Source organism: Schistocerca americana, chromosome 1 (genome assembly GCF_021461395.2).
Source record: "Schistocerca americana isolate TAMUIC-IGC-003095 chromosome 1, iqSchAmer2.1, whole genome shotgun sequence".
Taxonomy (NCBI): domain Eukaryota; kingdom Metazoa; phylum Arthropoda; class Insecta; order Orthoptera; family Acrididae; genus Schistocerca; species Schistocerca americana.
This window is the reverse complement of record NC_060119.1, coordinates 387,802,448-387,820,068: the sequence shown is the minus strand read 5'-3', so window position 1 is coordinate 387,820,068 and position 17,621 is coordinate 387,802,448. Positions and strand designations below refer to the sequence as shown.

The 17,621-nt window shown below is 39.6% G+C and overlaps 1 protein-coding gene across 6 annotated transcripts in view; it reads left to right on the top strand.

The window, feature by feature from the left end:
• LOC124601711 (telomeric repeat-binding factor 2-interacting protein 1-like) overlaps window positions 1-17,621 on the top strand; it is a 200,141-nt gene that overhangs the window by 122,308 nt on the left and 60,212 nt on the right. For all 6 annotated transcript variants that reach the window (XR_006978582.1, XM_047136269.1, XM_047136266.1 and 3 more), the window contains one exon: window positions 5,517-5,612. Coding sequence is in view for 5 of the 6 variants with exons in the window: in XM_047136269.1 (XP_046992225.1) it covers window positions 5,517-5,612 (96 nt within the window). In the remaining variant the exon portion in view is untranslated. The remainder of the gene's footprint in view (window positions 1-5,516; window positions 5,613-17,621) is intronic.

Here is a 17,621-nt window from a genome sequence, read left to right as displayed (position 1 = left end):
TCGAGGTAACTGAAATGGTTTACTTGCTCTAAAATCTTCTGGTCTATCACTATTTTGGTTCTGATTGGTTCTTTCTCCATGAAGGCCAGTGTCAGTTTTTTCTTTTAAAATTTCCATGTTAAATTTTGCACTTATTTGTTTTAGCAAGTAGATTCCTTTCTGAAGGTCATCTTCCTTATCTGCTAGGATCACTGCATCATCAGCATATAGTAAATTATTTAAAATAATGTTCCTGTCTAGGTAGTTGCCTTTCTGAAATTCTGATTTCCATATATGTTGACATTGTCAAAAGCTTTTTTAAAGTGAATAAAAGTAATGTGTGTTTCTTTATTATACACTCTCCGTTTTTCTATTATTTGCTGTAGGATAAAAACTGCACCTATTGTGGAGTGTCCTTTCCTAAAACCCATTTGTTCCTCATGCAGTACTGCTTCTGCTATGTTTTTAAGTCTTGGATTTAAAATCTCAGCATACACCTTGTATGTTGAGTCCAGTAAACTTATTCCTCTGTAATTACTGCATAGGCTTTTAGCTCCTTTTTTGAAAATTGATATTACTCTAGCTGTTTTCCAGTCTTTGGGAATACTATTCGTCTTCTTCTTCTTCCAACATTCGTTGAAGAGATGTGGCAGTCATTAGTGTAGCATCATTCCCCCATAATTTAATAATTCAGCATTAATGCCGTCTTTTCCTGTTGCTTTTCTGTTCTTAAGTGATGTTAGTGCAGATGTTAATTCATCAGACTGTATTTAATCTAATCCTTTCTCGTCTAGTTGGCCAATTTCATTTTCTTGTGCTGTATGATCATACCACAATTCGCTGTAATGTTCTTCTTCAGTACTTCAGTGTTCTTTTTCAATACTACTTATTTGTATCTTCTCTTTCTGTTGTGTTTAAGGTTTTTAAAACCTAATATGCCATTTGTTGTGTTCCGTGGATATCATGTTCGATATTAGAAATAAACCTATCCCAGTGCTCCTGATGTGCTGTCCTTACTATGCATTTAGCATTATTTCTTTTCTCCTTATAGTATTGTTTGTTCTCAATAGTGGGGCTGCTTAAGTGTTTTATATATGCATCCTGTTTTTCTTTGTCAGCTTTCATTATATCCTCATTCCAAATTTTTAGGCCTTTTCTTTTCCGTATTCTTTTCTTTTCCATATTCTTTTCTTTTTACTGAGAGATTCTCCTGCTACTCTGCATACAGTATTCTTCAGAGTTTGCCATTCTTCTTCTATATTGTCTTTAGTTTGTAAGTTTGCTAGTTCTTCATTTAATCTCCTTTGGTACAGGTGTCTGATACTGTGCTCTTCAAGCAAGTATACCTTATAAACGCTTTAGTCTTGTTGGTTTGTTACTTGTTTAGTTATTTTCTTCCATTTTGTAAAAAGATCTATTCTGGAAATTAGTAAGAAATGATCTGATCCTATATCTTGTCCTCTATAAACTCTTGTATCCCTTACGTGGCCTGCTAGCTTATCATTTACTAAGATGTAGTCAATTATTGATCTAAGACCTCTGCTGGCCCCGGTATACTTGTGTATATCCTTTTTCCTTGAAAAGTGAATTTGTGATTTTTAAATTGTTGTAAGTTTTTCCTCTTCTGTTATTTTCTGTGTCATCTGTCATATTAACTAATGATATTAGCTTATGTTTGATAGATACTCTGAATGTTTTCAGTCATGTCTCTTACCAATTTACCATTGTAACATCTTGTATCCTTCAAAGAAATTTCTGAATAGTTTTGTTTAATTCAACATACCTGTCATGGTCCTGTTATCGTATGCCCCAAATTCTCTTGTCCTCTAATGTGACAATGTGAGATTGCCACCGTGAAATGGAAATAAAATCCTGTTGTGTCTTGTCATATCAGTGCCGTCCCTTTTTTCCCATCCATCACTATCTTTAGTCCAGTTAGTTTGTTTCTCAACATGTCTGTAATATGAAATTACAATGAAATCCTGACCTTTAGCTTCTTACAGGTGTTAATAGATATCAATGGGGACAGTTTAAAATGTGAGCCCCGACCGGGACTCGAACCCAGGATCTCCTGCTTACATGGCATATACTCTATCTGGCTGAGCCATCGAGGACACAGAGGATAATGCTACTGCAGGGACTTATCTCTGGCATGCTCCCCGTGAGACTCACACTGACAACTTACTGTCCACACACTACATTTGTAGTGCCCCTGCCCACTGTACTCTTTACTCGCGGCAGTCAATCTACCGATTCCCGTAAGAGTTCGGGCAGTGTGAGTGCTTCCGCACTGAAGAAGATCATTGGCCGGTAAGCCTTATTTATTTGAAGATGGTATCATGTAAGCAGGAAATCCCGGGTTCGAGTACCGGTCGGGACACACATTTTCAACTGTCCCCGTTGATATTTACCAACACCTGTAAGCAACTAAATGGGATTTCATTGTAATTTCATTCTTCAAGAGCTGCAAGATCACCAATGGTATCTGTTCTTTCAGACATTTCATTCTTTGAGAGCTGCAAGATCACGAATGGTATCTGTTCTTTCAGACATCTCCAAAAGAACAGATACCTATTCATATACGTTAGTAATTTGGTGTCCAGAAAAGCAGATCTCAAGCAGCTCAGTGTATGTCTTCTGTCTACATTCTCTTCCATATGAACCTTTAACATTTTTTACTTTCCAAGTACGAATGGACGGATTATAGTTTATAGAACTCGTTCTTTGTTCGATGAGATAGGGCTTGGACCACATAGATTGATTAAATCTGTATCTCCTACCTGTTGCTTTTCTTTGACATCAAAGTCTAGTAAGAACAGAAATGTTTCCCTTAACATTTATTGAATTGTTCTATACTCATTAATTTAGTCACACAGATTTTCTGAAGATAGCCTAATTATTGAGCTCATTCCTATAGCCCACATATAAATAACTATAGACAGAACCCATTGTGTTCTCAACTCATAATTTCACTTGTGCAACTTTTTGCAGAGCAATTTGTTCTTCAAAGCTTTTGGTTCCCTATTTCCAAAGCACCTATGTGAATGTTTATAGTGCTGAGAAAAATGTATTGGCTTCTGCCTGCCCTTTTGTAACCCAGTTTCTTTCTCACATATTCTTTCATCTAGAACACTTTTATAGTTTACCAGATTTTTTTTTTTTTTTTTACCTTTTGCTACATAATTAATGGTAAAATACCTGTTACATTACATCTACATCTATACTCCGCGAGCCACCTTACGGTGTGTGGCGGAGGGTACTTATTGTACCACTATCTGATCCCCCCTTCCCTGTTCCATTCACGAATTGTGCGTGGAAAGAACGACTGCTTGTAAGTCTCCGTATTTGCTCTAATTTCTCGGATCTTTTCGTTGTGATCATTACGCGAGATATATGTGGGCGGTAGTAATATGTTGCCCATCTCTTCCCGGAATGTGCTCTCTCGTAATTTCGATAATAAACCTCTCCGTATTGCGTAACGCCTTTCTTGAAGTGTCCGCCACTGGAGCTTGTTCAGCATCTCCGTAACGCTCTCGCGCTGACTAAATGTCCCTATGACGAATCGCGCTGCTTTTCGCTGGATCATGTCTATCTCTTCTATTAATCCAACCTGGTAAGGGTCCCATACTGATGAGCAATACTCAAGAATCGGACGAACAAGCGTTTTGTAAGCTACTTCTTTCGTCGATGAGTCACATTTTCTTAGAATTCTTCCTATGAATCTCAACCTGGCGCCTGCTTTTCCCACTATTTGTTTTATGTGATCATTCCACTTCAGATCGCTCCGGATAGTAACTCCTAAGTATTTTACGGTCGTTACCGCTTCCAATGATTTACCACCTATGGCATAATCGTACTGGAATGGATTTCTGCCCCTATGTATGCGCATTATATTACATTTATCTACGTTTAGGGAAAGCTGCCAGCTGTCGCACCATGCATTAATCCTCTGCAGGTCCTCCTGGAGTACGTACGAGTCTTCTGATGTTGCTACTTTCTTGTAGACAACCGTGTCATCTGCAAATAGCCTCACGGAGCTACCGATGTTGTCAACTAAGTCATTTATGTATATTGTAAACAATAAAGGTCCTATCACGCTTCCCTGCGGTACTCCCGAAATTACCTCTACATCTGCAGATTTTGAACCGTTAAGAATGACATGTTGTGTTCTTTCTTCTAGGAAATCCTGAATCCAGTCACAAACCTGGTCCGATATTCCGTAGGCTCGTATTTTTTTCACTAAACGTAAGTGCGGAACCGTATCAAATGCCTTCCTGAAGTCCAGGAATACGGCATCAATCTGCTCGCCAGTGTCTACGGCACTGTGAATTTCTTGGGCAAATAGGGCGAGCTGAGTTTCACATGATCTCTGTTTGCGGAATCCATGTTGGTTATGATGAAGGAGATTTGTATTATCTAAGAACGTCATAATACGAGAACACATTTCCTTCTAATGAAACTGACTTGTCATTTTTGGAGAAGGCCCGAAGCGTTCCATCCATTGATCCACTTGCTGTTTTGTTTATAGAGTGAAGTGGTGGACTCAAGTATCATCCACAGTGACAAATCATTGTGCAGAATCAATTTTTTTTTAAACTGCTACTAACGTTGCTGATGAAAGATTCTTTTTCACACCTGCTTGTGGTCAGCATTGAACGAATACAACACTTGTTCTGTTCAAAAATTTTGTGCCATTATTTCTTCTGATAATTCATGCCTCTTGAACCACAGATTTTCCATTACCATGTATACTGTCTCAATATTTTCGTCTGTAGTTGCAATCTCGGGAAATCCTCGATGTGGTCAAGAATATCAGACACAATTGAATTCACTTACCCACTTGTCAAATGTTGAAAGTGAGGGAACAGGCTTTGTGCATCCATTTTTGAATGAGTTCCTATGCAGCTGTAGAGCTAAGGGACAGAGAAAGAGAGAGTTGGATGGAAAACATTATCTAAAATCTCAACCGATAAGGGTCTTTTTTTCTGCATGTCTGTTCATTTTTTATTACCCCTTCCATCTGGTGACTAGTGCCCTCAGTTCTGCAGTTGAATGTGACCTCATGACAGACAGCTTAGCAAGGAAATCAGTTTTGTAGAAAATAACTGGGAGAAAATATGCTTAATTCTGATCATTTCCACTTTCCATCATTTTAACCCTGTGACATCCCCGTGACTGTGCCGAGTTCACTTTTGACCCTTTACTTTCATGTTAGCCATAAGCAATTTGTGTAGTAGTAGTAGTAGTAGTTAAAGAGTCTAAAGGCATGTCTTTATTGACAGTAATGTTGGGAGAAGAGTATAAAATTGTATTTTCTATTGCAAAGTGTTGTCTCCTATATGATGACCTTCAAATGGGCAATTATGGTTATAACAATCAAATGCTGATGCATGGAATGGAATCATGTAGAAGATTCAGTTATGTAATTGCTTATTTGACACGCAAATCAAAACAGATTCTTATGAATGATTGATATTGTCTCTCGTTCTCCTACAGACAAAGTTCATTACCTACATAAAAATGTGTGTTGTTTCTAGGCGACAGTTGGTCATTAACAGTTGTGATGAGATGAATTCAGGTACTGAGGAGCATCATAGAGCTCCAGTTGTACAAAGAACAAATAGAGATCGGAGGTGAGTGCCAGATTAAATCTCAACTACCATTTACTTTCTGTAAAGTGTTGGGTACTAAATTATAAGAAGGGTCTAAAACTCAGAGAGAATAAATAATGTTATTTGTTTGTTTATGCTAATTTATTGCAAAAGAGATTCATGTCATTAAAAAAATTCAGTAAGGAAATAAAATATGAAATAAAAATCAACACACGTGACTGCGGTCTCTAGCAATTGAAGCTGCCAGAGACTATGGTCATGTGTGTGTGAGTTGCGTTTGCGTGAGCGCATGTGTGCATCTATTTTCTATTTTTGACAAAGATCTTGTTGGCTGGAAGCTTATTGTGTGGCAGTCTTTTTGTTGTACTTTCTGTGACTCAGCATCTCCGCTGTATGGTGAGTACTAACTGTCTTTCCATTGTTCAATAAAAATATAAATACATTAACTTTCCAAAACACAAAAAAATATATGAAAGTCACAAGCCAATAATTTCCAGACAAAGCTAACAAATATTGTTAAAAATAACTGCTGTAGAACCCGGGAATTATGTTACTAGTTATCAAGCTCTTCAAATAATTTACTTTGGTGCGTGGAATTGTTAACTACATTGTGTACACAGGTTTTACACAAATTTCTTCCCAAATATTATCCACAGAACACTTTTTTGGGTTTGAAATTAACAGTTTGCCATTCCAGCTGTTTGTAATTGCCCTTTTGAGAAAAACAGTCACTACCTTTCTCAAAATGTAAGAGCTCCACATCACTGATCTTAAATGGATTCCCATCAGTGTTATTTGGTATATTATAGTTACTTCATCATACAGTGGTTTTAAATTCGTGAACTCCTCAAAGCTCTGTTCTTTTAAATGTTGGGGATCTCCTCTTTGCATTTCTGATTAATGTAACACATTTGTCGGGAACATAGACTCGCTCAGATTTCTTTGCTGTGTATTCTATAATGCTGTGGATAATGTCTCCCTCATTTTGAGGATGCCATCTTACTAGATATTTGTGGCTTATAATCTTGATGTTATATTAATCACTGCATTGAGATATAGTGCAATGAAAAATCGGGAAGGAAAATCTAATTTAAATTACTATTAAAAGTAAGCAGTTCTTCTTATCAGTTTTTTCTAAGACAACTGTGTTTTTGTTAGTTGTATAAGACTTATAGTTACACGTTCTTTTGTTGCCCTCTGCAGTTATCTGAATAAAGTACACTTGATTGAAAATTGTGGAAAGTAAAGCAAAGCACAAGAACCAATTTCTTATTGCAACTGTGCTGCCAGGTACTTCATGCCTAAAATAACAATGGTTATCATCTAGTTTTGGATATCTACAAAAAAAGTGAATATAATAATTAACAAAATAAAATTAATAAAAGTGACAATAATATTTGTTCAGGATCATTGGGATACCATATTTGTTGTGACACGGAAGTACTATAATCTTAATTTATAAAAGACTTTTCATCTTTGTACCATTGGCACAAGCATCACTGCCTGAAGGTCATACATAGCTAAACCTATTTTTAGGGACAGGAAGACTTTGCAAGAAAATAATAATGTGAAATGGCAATTTTTAGTGACCTAATGTGAAATTTGATATTATTTCCTATTCCTGTGTAAAAATATTGCAAACCTGAGGCCAGCAGTTTTCCAATAATGGTAACTAGTAGTTATTAAATGCTGAAATTGGATTTTGACTCTCTCTCATTTCGGAGAATTGTGTGTAATCTTAAAATTGTAGTTGATACGTAAAATAGTATGCCTCTAGATACAACATCAAAGGAGCTAGATTCTAGTAACAGTTTTAGTCACTGACTTCAATTTTCCTACCAATTTTGCACAACCTGCTGTACAAAAAATGCCACATTTTTGGGATATCTTTAATGTGATATATCAGTTAAAATAGATATTTATGTAATATGCAAGTATAAATGTGAGAAACACCAAATACAGTTCTTTTGTTTTGAAAACACGTAAATCAAGATGGCATATGACCTAGCCCCCAGCCTACTCAGGAAGTAATGCTGTCATCACAAACTTCATTTATGAAATAAAAAAAGTAATTTGGCTAAATATTGGAGTGAATATTCTCAGTGTACTGTTTTACCACCAGATACATGTTTGTGTGATGTTATTTGTCCTGTACTGTGATTGGCTGATGGAAGCAAACAAAGCAGGTGCTATGTTGATTTGTGTATTTGTGAAGCTAAATTGCCATGTTTGGTGATTTTTGTGTCTATATGTGCATCCTACAGAAATATGTAGTTTAATTGATGTGCTACATTAAACACATCTCAAAACTTTAATTTTTGGTATGATTTGTTACGCAAAAAAAGTGGGAAATTTGACATCCCTAAATAAAACATTGCCACTATTAAGATCGAAAAGTGAAAATTGCTTCATTATGTGGGAAGACAAATTTTTACCAATTAAAGAAGTAATCTTTTGAGAAATGTGAAGGGACAGATACTTCAGGCAGAAGTGCAGAAAACACTGAAATGCGCTGGGTTGTACCTTCATATTAGGCTTACAACTCTCCTGACACGGTACATCTCTTAAGTCTGCGTTCATAGATGTAGGTTCTTGTTTAATCCCTGGGATGATAATGACCTTTATTAATGCTGACATGGCAATAAGTCTATTACTTGTACGTAGAATGGCAGGTCTCAGTCATGTAAGATATTCTGAAGGTATTCAAACCCCTTCATAATTTAAGGAAAAACAACTGTCCATGTCACTAGGATATGTGGACTTTGTTAAATTTCTGGTGTTGTGTTGAAGGCAATTTTCACGCATATTTAAATTTGAACTCAGAGCATCTAATTTTACACTATTGGTACGTTTTTTTAAATCCATTAGATTTAACCATAAACCCCCACCACTGATTCTTTAAAGAAGTGAACTCCCATGTATGAAACATTGAAACATCGTATCTTCTGAACTATGCATCGTGCAATGACATGCTTTTGCGGGTACTTCAGTGGTATGAGTGGATACTGTCTAAAAATGTGTTATGAATAGAACTGGTAGGAAAGAAGTAATCAGTTAAAACATAATATCTGATGCTGCTGTTTCAACGCATGAACAGTGTAAACGCAATAAGCAATAAACTTTTTTCTTTTCATCTTTTTGTGAGGGGTGTGAGAAAAAGTTTCATGATGGTTTCAAGTTACGTGTCAAGTTTGTTGGGAGACACTAAGTGCTTACATTCTCAGATGCTGGATGAATATAGTATGGGTACTGTGCTGCCTCATTGCACCTACACTGTTTCTAACTGATGTTCTTGAGTTATAGTGTCAAACCTGAAACATAAGATTGTAGCTCTTAATGAGTAGATTATGAAAGCATTTTAAATTTTTAAATTTGGTCAGTAATTGTATGAAATAGTGAAAATCCAATTTTTGTTTACCAAGCTGTAGACAGACTACCTGCAGTGGGACTGTGCTCCGGGTTTGCTGCGTTTAATATAAATATTCTTTTAACAATGTAAATAAACGTAAATTGTGATGTCAATAAACGTAAAATTATTGATAATTACATTTTCAGTTTCAACTTAACAGTGAAAAACAATGAAATAAGACAAAATTAGAATCATAATAGTACTTCAGAAATAAACCGTCAGAAACAAATACCAAAATCTGCAAAAAATAGCAGCAAACTTGACAAAAAATGGTGCCATATTTGACCTTAAATCAAAACATGTCATTGTTCCACCAGGTGAGCGAGATGCTAACAAAACAGCGCTTTACACATATTGACAGTGAACAGAAATGCTTAGACATAGTGCTCAGAGCCATTTGAACCATTTGAACCTAAAATTATTTATTAAAAATTATAGTGGCTGCAGAACGCACCCTCCCTTCTCCCGCCCCCATCCATCCCCTCCTGAGGTACTCTTACCTTGCCCCCTCTTCATGAGCACTTATTTTGCTGTTTATGAATCAGATACTGTTGTATAAAAAAATGAGTTCTATAATAAAAAGTTGTATAATAATCAGTTGTATACAGATCTAAAGTCTGCCTGATAATATTCATGGCAAAACTTCTCAAAAGAGTCATAGAGTGTGTTTCAGTAGCCTACATGAAGCTTGCTGAGGACCAAATGAATGTTAGTAAGTGACTATAGCAGTGCCCTTCCAGAATGTGCAAAGAAGAACAGCACATTTCATTACAGGATCATTTAGTAAGCACAAAAGTGTCACTGAGAGACTCGGCCATCTCCAGTGGCAGACATTTGAAAAAAAGGCATTATGCACCATGGTATAGTTTACTGTTAAAATTTCGAGAGTATACTTTTCTAGAAGAGTGAGCCATTATTTGGTTTTCTCCTATGTATATCTCACAAAAAGGCCATCAAGTTAAAACCAGAGATATTTGAGCCCACACAGAGGGTTACCAGCAATTGTTCTTCCCATGAACCATACATTACTTGAACAGGCAAAGGAGGAGTGACATTGATACACAAATTATCCTTAACCACACACCATAATGTGGCTTGCACAGTATAGATGCAAATGTAGAATAATTTCATCCTCCACTTAAGGTCAGAAGCAATTCAGCCTCCCAGAAAGGTCAGAAGCAATTCAGCTTCCCAGATGTTCTTACAACCCTTCTCCTCAGAACTGACTTCTCACTGTCCTATTTACTGTGGCTGCATTGTGCTCAGTTTAAAAAGAAGTTGGTCAGTCCTCTACTTTGGCATCAGGATTTGAGGAAAACGTCCTTCAGGGGATCAGCATTCGTTTGCTGGGTATGGGCTTGGTGACCGCAGGGTTTCTGAGCTGGGGACTGGTCAAGGCTGTTAGTTCTCTGTCACTGTAAGCTCTGGGCATGCTTCAGTGGCTACTGTGCAGCACAGCAGTGGAACGTTGTATGTCACAGGGAAGGGTTTTTTTGGCTTGACCACTCGGATCGTGAGGATGATAAAAACCTCTATTAAAAAAACCTTGAATCTCAAGGTGTGCTGTGCACTGATGAGATGCAAGCCTGTTGAGGTGTAACAGTTGCTAGCTGGCAACCTCAGGGGAACCTGCCACACCTCAGTTGTATAAGGCTTATTCAGGCACATGGGACCCTGTCTGAGTGGACCCTTATTTCCATAGCTGCTCATGGCACCAAAAGGATCCTCCAAAATTTTCCTTTTCTTCTCCCAGCGAAAAGGATAGGTGCTGGAAGGTACTAACACCCAGTCTAACAAGAGGGCTTGTGTAGACAATCCTCCTGACTCAGGAGTTTATTTGGAAGGTACAGTCTCTAGTAACAGAATACATGATGGTCCTCAGAATGTGTTTCTCATGGTGAAATGGAAGGAGGGTAGTTTTCAGAAGATTTTGCCCTTCTGTATACAAATGGGTTTGGAGGGAATCTGTGGCTCCTTAAAATCAGTAAAGCGTTTGATACTGGGACCCTGCTAATGGAAACTTCAGATTCCCAGCAAGCCACTAACCTACAAACTGCTAAATGCCTTGGGGAATATGCAATAAACACTGAACTGGACAGCACCCTGGATGTTGTGACATGCAGGGATCTAGCCAACATTCCCAAGGAAGGATTGTAACATAAGTGGTCTCCAGAAGGTACACTACATGATCAAAAGTATCGGGACACCTGGCTGAAAATAACATACAATTTTGTGGCACCCTCCATCAGTAATGCTGGAATTCAATATGGTGTTGGCCAACACTTAGCCTTGATGACAGTTTCCACTCTCGCAGGCATATGTTCAGTAAGGTGCTGAGAGGTTTCTTGGGGAATGACAGCCCATTCTTCATGGAGTGCTGCACTGATGAGAGGTATCAATGTTGGTTGGTGAAGCCTGGCATGAAGTCGGCATTCTAAAACATCCCAAAGATGTTCTATAGGATTCAGGTCAAGAATCTGTGCAGGCCAGTCCATTACAAGGATGTTATTCTTGTGTAACCACAGGCTGTGCACTATGAACAGGTGCTTGATCATGTTGAAAGTTGCAGTCGCCATCCCCGAATTGCTCTTCAACAGTGGGAAGCAAGAAGGTGCTTAAAACATCAATGTAGGACTGCTCTGTGATAGTGCCACGCAAAACAACAAGGGATGCAAGCTCCCTCCATGAAAAACATGACCACACCATAACACCACCGTTTCCAAATTTTGCTGTTGGCACTAAACACGCTGACAGATGACGTTCACAGGGCATTTGCCATACCCATACCCTGCCATTGGGTCGACACATTGTGTACCATGATTCATCATTCCAAACAACGTTTTTCCACTCTTCAATCGTCCAATGTGTATGCTCCATACACCAAGCGAGGCATCGTTTGGCATTTACCGGCATGATGTGTGGGTTATGAGCAGCTGCTCGACCATGAAATCCAAGTTTTCTCATCTGGCATTCTAACTGTCATAGTACTTGCAGTGGATCCATCTCACATGACGACCCTCTTCAACTGCTGATGATCTCTGTCAGTCAATAGACAAGATCAGCCTGTACGCTTTTGTTCTGTACCTGTCCCTTCATGTTTCCTCTTCACTATCACATGGGAAACAGTGGATCTAGGGATTTTAGGGGTGTGGAAATCTCGCGTACAGACGTATGACACAAGTGACACACAGTCACCTGACCATGGTCGAAGTCCGTGAGTGTCGCAGAGTGCCTCATTCTGCTCTCTCATGATGTCTAATGACTACTGAGGTCACGCTGATATGGAGTACCTGGCAGTAGGTGGCAGAACAATGCTCCTAATATGAAAAACTTATGTTTTTGGGGGTGTCCAGATACTTTTGATCACATAGTGTATAGTTGCCATCACGAATAGCGTGGATGGAAATATTATCAAATCCAACTCCTGTATCCTGACATTCAGTAGCATGAAAGTTCCTGAGCACGTTAAGGCTGGCTTCCTTCACCTTAGCATGAGGCCTTATTTCCCAAATCCAATGTGCTATTTTAAATACCAGCATACAACTTTCGGGTGTAAAGGAAAAGCGACGTGCAGCAACTGCAGTAAGGCTGCTCATGAAGGTGCTGGTTGCTCATCTCCAGCCAAATGTATCGAATGCTCTGGAAACCACCCTGTTTGGAATAGAGACTGCAGAATCTTTCTAGAGAAATGCGAAGTACAGAAAATAAAAACAGAAAAGTACAGGAATTATCGTATCCTCTATGGTGAAGCCAAAAAGATCTACAAGTCCATGCAGCCTCCCTCATTTGTTACATCTGTTGTGCTGATGCTTCAGGAACATGCTCCCAAAGCTAATGGTTATACACAAACAGAGGTGTTGAGTGTGAACAGAAAACACCTGCACATGTCAGTGCACTTACAAGGTAGCAAGTGTTTCAGAGCCTGTAGCATCCCCTAGATCAGCAGACAAAGGTACTTGGGAGAACCCCAGGCACCTCTGATGGCTGAGGCTGTTGAGTAACCCAGCATGGCCATTACCACTCCTACTTCGGCTCAAGCAGAGCCCTCAGAACAGTGAAAAGCTACTGTAAAGCAGCAACAACACACAAAATCAAGTGATAAATCATTGGACCATGTCGATGTGATTCTACCTGATGCTTCATCTGACTCTTCCCCAGAGCTGATGGAGTATGAGGTGTGTGATGGGCACTCGTCTCGCCCCACCACTGAACCTTCACCCACTGCGACCTTCCCACCCCTGTGGAGAGACAGGATGAATGACTCCCATACCTCAGTGGAACTTGCTGGGTTTCAGGATGCATGTGGAGGAACTCCGTCTACTATCTCAGGGTAGACTATTGTGTCTGTGTCTCCAGGAGACTAATTTCACTGAGTCATATGCCCCTGAACTCTGAGGCTATGTACTCCACAAAAAGGATGGCCTGGGAGGAGGAGTAGGTATTTTTGTCGGTACCGACTTCCACTCCTTGCCTCTCTCACTTACAACGAATTTACAAGCAGTTGCCAAATCAGTGCATGTGCATAATCTGTTGACAATACGCTCACTCTATGTGCTGTCACATGATGCGCTCAATGAAGGGGCTCTAAATGACCTTGTTACACAGCTGCACTGTGGTGATTTTAATGCACACAATGTGCTTTGGGGCTCTGCAACTATCTGTCCCAGGCTAGGGAAATTGAGAGGCTTCTCGTGTCACCTCGCGCACATTTGCTCAATATGGGACAGAGCACACACTTTTGCACTGGCCATCGATCTCTCATTTTTCTCTCCAGGACATGCTCACACTGCTCAATAGGAAGTGGTCGACGACTTGCACGGAAGCGATTGCTACCCAGTCTGGATTAATGTGCCAGATAATGTGGAACCTGAAAGGAAACCACCACGTTGGGTGCTCAGTAGAGCCAGAGTTGCCGCAAATTCTGGAAATCAGAGAATATCAGGGAATTTCAAACATGTCAGGGAAATCTGGGAAATATCAGGGAAATTTGAAAAAACATTGGAAAAATCTCTGCCAGTCTGAAGCCCATCATTTCTCACTAATTTGTAAGCCCTGCCCATCAGATCTAGTCTCATTCACCTGCCTGCAGTCCAGGTCTGTTTGAGAGTGCCATAATGCAGTGGATATTTGTGATTTATCCAAGGGTCCCGGACTGTGGTGCTCCTCGGCAGGCCAGATGCCATGTGCGATATAGTACACGTTAGCACTTATGAGGGGACCTTCTGGGAGGTGCATCGAGTTTGTACTGAAATGCAGGAGGATCTGCAACGAACTGACACATGGTGCAGTGAATGTCAATTGAATCTCAATTTAGACAAGTGTAATGTGCTGCGAAAACATAGAAAGAAAGATCCTTTATCATTTAGCTCCAATATAGCAGGTCAGCAACTGGAAGCAGTTACTTCCATAAATTATCTGGGAATAGGTATTAGGAAAGGAATACAAACGTCTCAAAAATGAGATCGACAGGAAGTGCAAAATGGCTAAGCAGGGATGGTTAGAGGACAAATGTAAGGATGTAGAGGCCTGTCTCACTAGGAGTAAGATAGATACTGCCTACAGGAAAATTAAAGAGACCTTTGGAGAGAAGAGAACCACTTGTATCAATATCAAGAGCTCAGATGGCAACCCAGTTCTAAGCAAAGAAGGGAAGGCAGAAAGGTGGAAGGAGTATATAGAGGGTCTATACAAGGGCGATGTACTTGAGGACAATATTATGGAAATGGAAGAGGATGTAGATGAAGACGAAATGGGAGATAAGATACTGCGTGAAGAGTTTGACAGAGCACTGAAAGACCTGCGTCGAAACAAGGCCCCCGGAATAGACAACATTCCATTAGAACTATTGATAGCCTTGGGAGAGCCAGCCCTGATAAAACTCTACCATCTGGTGAGCAAGATGTATGAGACAGGAGAAATACCCTCAGACTTCAAGAAGAATATAATAATTCCAATCCCAAAGAAAGCAGGTGTTGACAGATGTGAAAATTAACGAACTATCAGTTTAATAAGTCACAGCTGCAAAATAGTAACGCGAATTCTATACAGACAAATGGAAGAACTGGTAGAAGCGGACCTCGGGGAAGATCAGTTTGGATTCCGTAGAAATTTTTGAACACGTGAGGCAATACTAACCATACGACTTATCTTAGAAGAAAGATTAAGAAAAGGCAAACCTACGTTTCTAGCATTTGTAGACTTACAGAAAGCTTTTGACAATGTTAACTGGAATACTCTCTTTCAAATTCTGAAGGTGGCAGGGGTAAAATACAGGGAGCGAAAGGCTATTTACAATTTGTACAGAAACCAGATGGCAGTTATAAGAGTCGAGGGGCATGAAAGGGAAGCAGTGGTTGGGAAGGGAGTGAGGCAGGGTTGTAGCCTCTCCCCGATGTTATTCAATCTGTATATTGAGCAAGCAGTAAAGGAAACAAAAGAGAAATTCGGAGTAGGAATTAAAATACATGGAGAAGAAATAAAAACTTTGAAGTTCGCCGATGACATTGTAATTCTGTCAGAGACAGCAAAGGACTTGGAAGAGCAGTTGAACGGAATGGACAGTGTCTTGAAAGGAGGATATAAGATGAACATCAACAAAAGCAAAACGAGGATAATGGAATGTAGTCAAATTAAATCGGGTTATGCTGAGGGAATTAGATTAGGAAATGAGGCACTTAAAGTAGTAAAGGAGTTTTGCTATTTAGGGAGTAAAATAACTGATGATGGTCGAAGTAGAGAGGATATAAAATGTAGACTGGCAATGGCAAGGAAATTGTTTCTGAAGAAGAGAAATTTGTTAACATCGAGTATAGATTTAAGTGTCAGGAAGTCGTTTCTGAAAGTATTTGTATGGAGTGTAGCCATGTATGGAAGTGAAACATGGACGATAACTAGTTTGGACAAGAAGAGAATAGAAGGTTTCGAAATGTGGTGCTACAGAAGAATGCTGAAGATAACGTGGGTAGATCACGTAACTAATGAGGAGGTATTGAATAGGATTGGGGAGAAGAGAAGTTTGTGGCACAACTTGACTAGAAGAAGGGATCGGTTGGTAGGACATGTTTTGAGGCATCAAGGGATCACAAATTTAGCATTGGAGGGCAGCGTGGAGGGTAAAAATCGTAGAGGGAGACCAAGAGATGAATACACTAAGCAGATTCAGAAGGACGTAGGTTGCAGTAAGTACTGGGAGATGAAGAAGCTTGCACCTAATAGAGTAGCATGGAGAGCTGCATCAAACCAGTCTTAGGACTGAAGACCACAACAACAACAACAACAACAGGTATTAGGAATGATTTAAAATGGAATGACCATATAAAATTAATCATCGGTGAAGCAGATGCCAGACTGAGATTCATTGGTAGAATCCTAAGGAAATACAGTCTGAAAACAAAGGAAGTAGGTTACAGTACACTTGTTCGCTCACTACTTGAATACAGCTCACTGGTGTGGGATCTGTGCCAGATATGGTTGATAGAAGAGATAGAGAAGATCCAACGGAGAGCAGTGCGCTTCATTACAGGATCATTTAGTAATCGCGAAAGCGTTACAGAGATTATAGATAAACTTCAGTGGAAGACTCTGCAAGAGAGACACTCAGTAGCTCGATACAGGCTTTTGTTGAAGTTTCGAGAACATACCTTCACTGATGAGTCAGTCAGCATATTGCTCCCTCCTACATATATCTCACAAAGAGATCATGAGGATAAAATCAGAGAGATTAGAGCCCACGCAGTGGTATACCGACAATCTTTCTTTCCACGAACAATACAAGACTGGAATAGAAGGGAGAACCGATAGAGGTACTCAAGGTACCCTCCGCCACACACTGTGAGGTGGCTTGCAGATTGTGGATGTAGATGTAGATGTAGATGTAGATGTAGAGTTATGAGCTCCCACTTCACCTGCTTATAGTGTGGATAGGCACCTATCACACCCTAAAATTGTAAGTGCCAATGCGGCCTCGTTTTTTAAATATTGCCTGTTAAGTTTGGGTTGCTCTTTATATGCAGAAGAGTTTCACTGTTCTGGCAAGTGAGCGAGTAGCCAAGTGGCCATCGAGCAAGACTCCCGTCCAGGCGACCCTGGTTCAAGACCCGTCTATGCTACTTTTGTTTCCTTTTTTTTTTTTTTTTTTTTTCTTTTTTCAATTTCCTGTTTTAATTTATAATTAATCATAAAAATTCTGCAAGGAATTGATTAAAAAGAATTGGCTCTGAGCACTATGGGACTTAACTTCTGAGGTCATCAGTCCCCTAGAACTTAGAACTACTTAAACCTAACTAACCTAAGGACATCACACACATCCATGCCTGAGGCAGGATTCGAACCTGCGACCGTAGCGGTCGCGCAGTTCCAGATTGTAGCATCTAGAACCGCTCGGCCACCCCGGACGGCTTAAAAAGAATTACAAGCCTCTGTTGTTGTTGTTGTTGTTGTTGGGGTCTTCAGTCCTGAGAGTGGTTTGATGCAACTCTCCATGCTACTTTATCCTGTGCAAGCTTCATCATCTCCCAGTACCTACTGCAAACCAGCATCCTCTGAATCTGTTTAGTGTATTCATCTCTTGGTCTCCCTCTACGATTTTTACCCTCCACGCTGCCCTCCAATACTAAATTGGT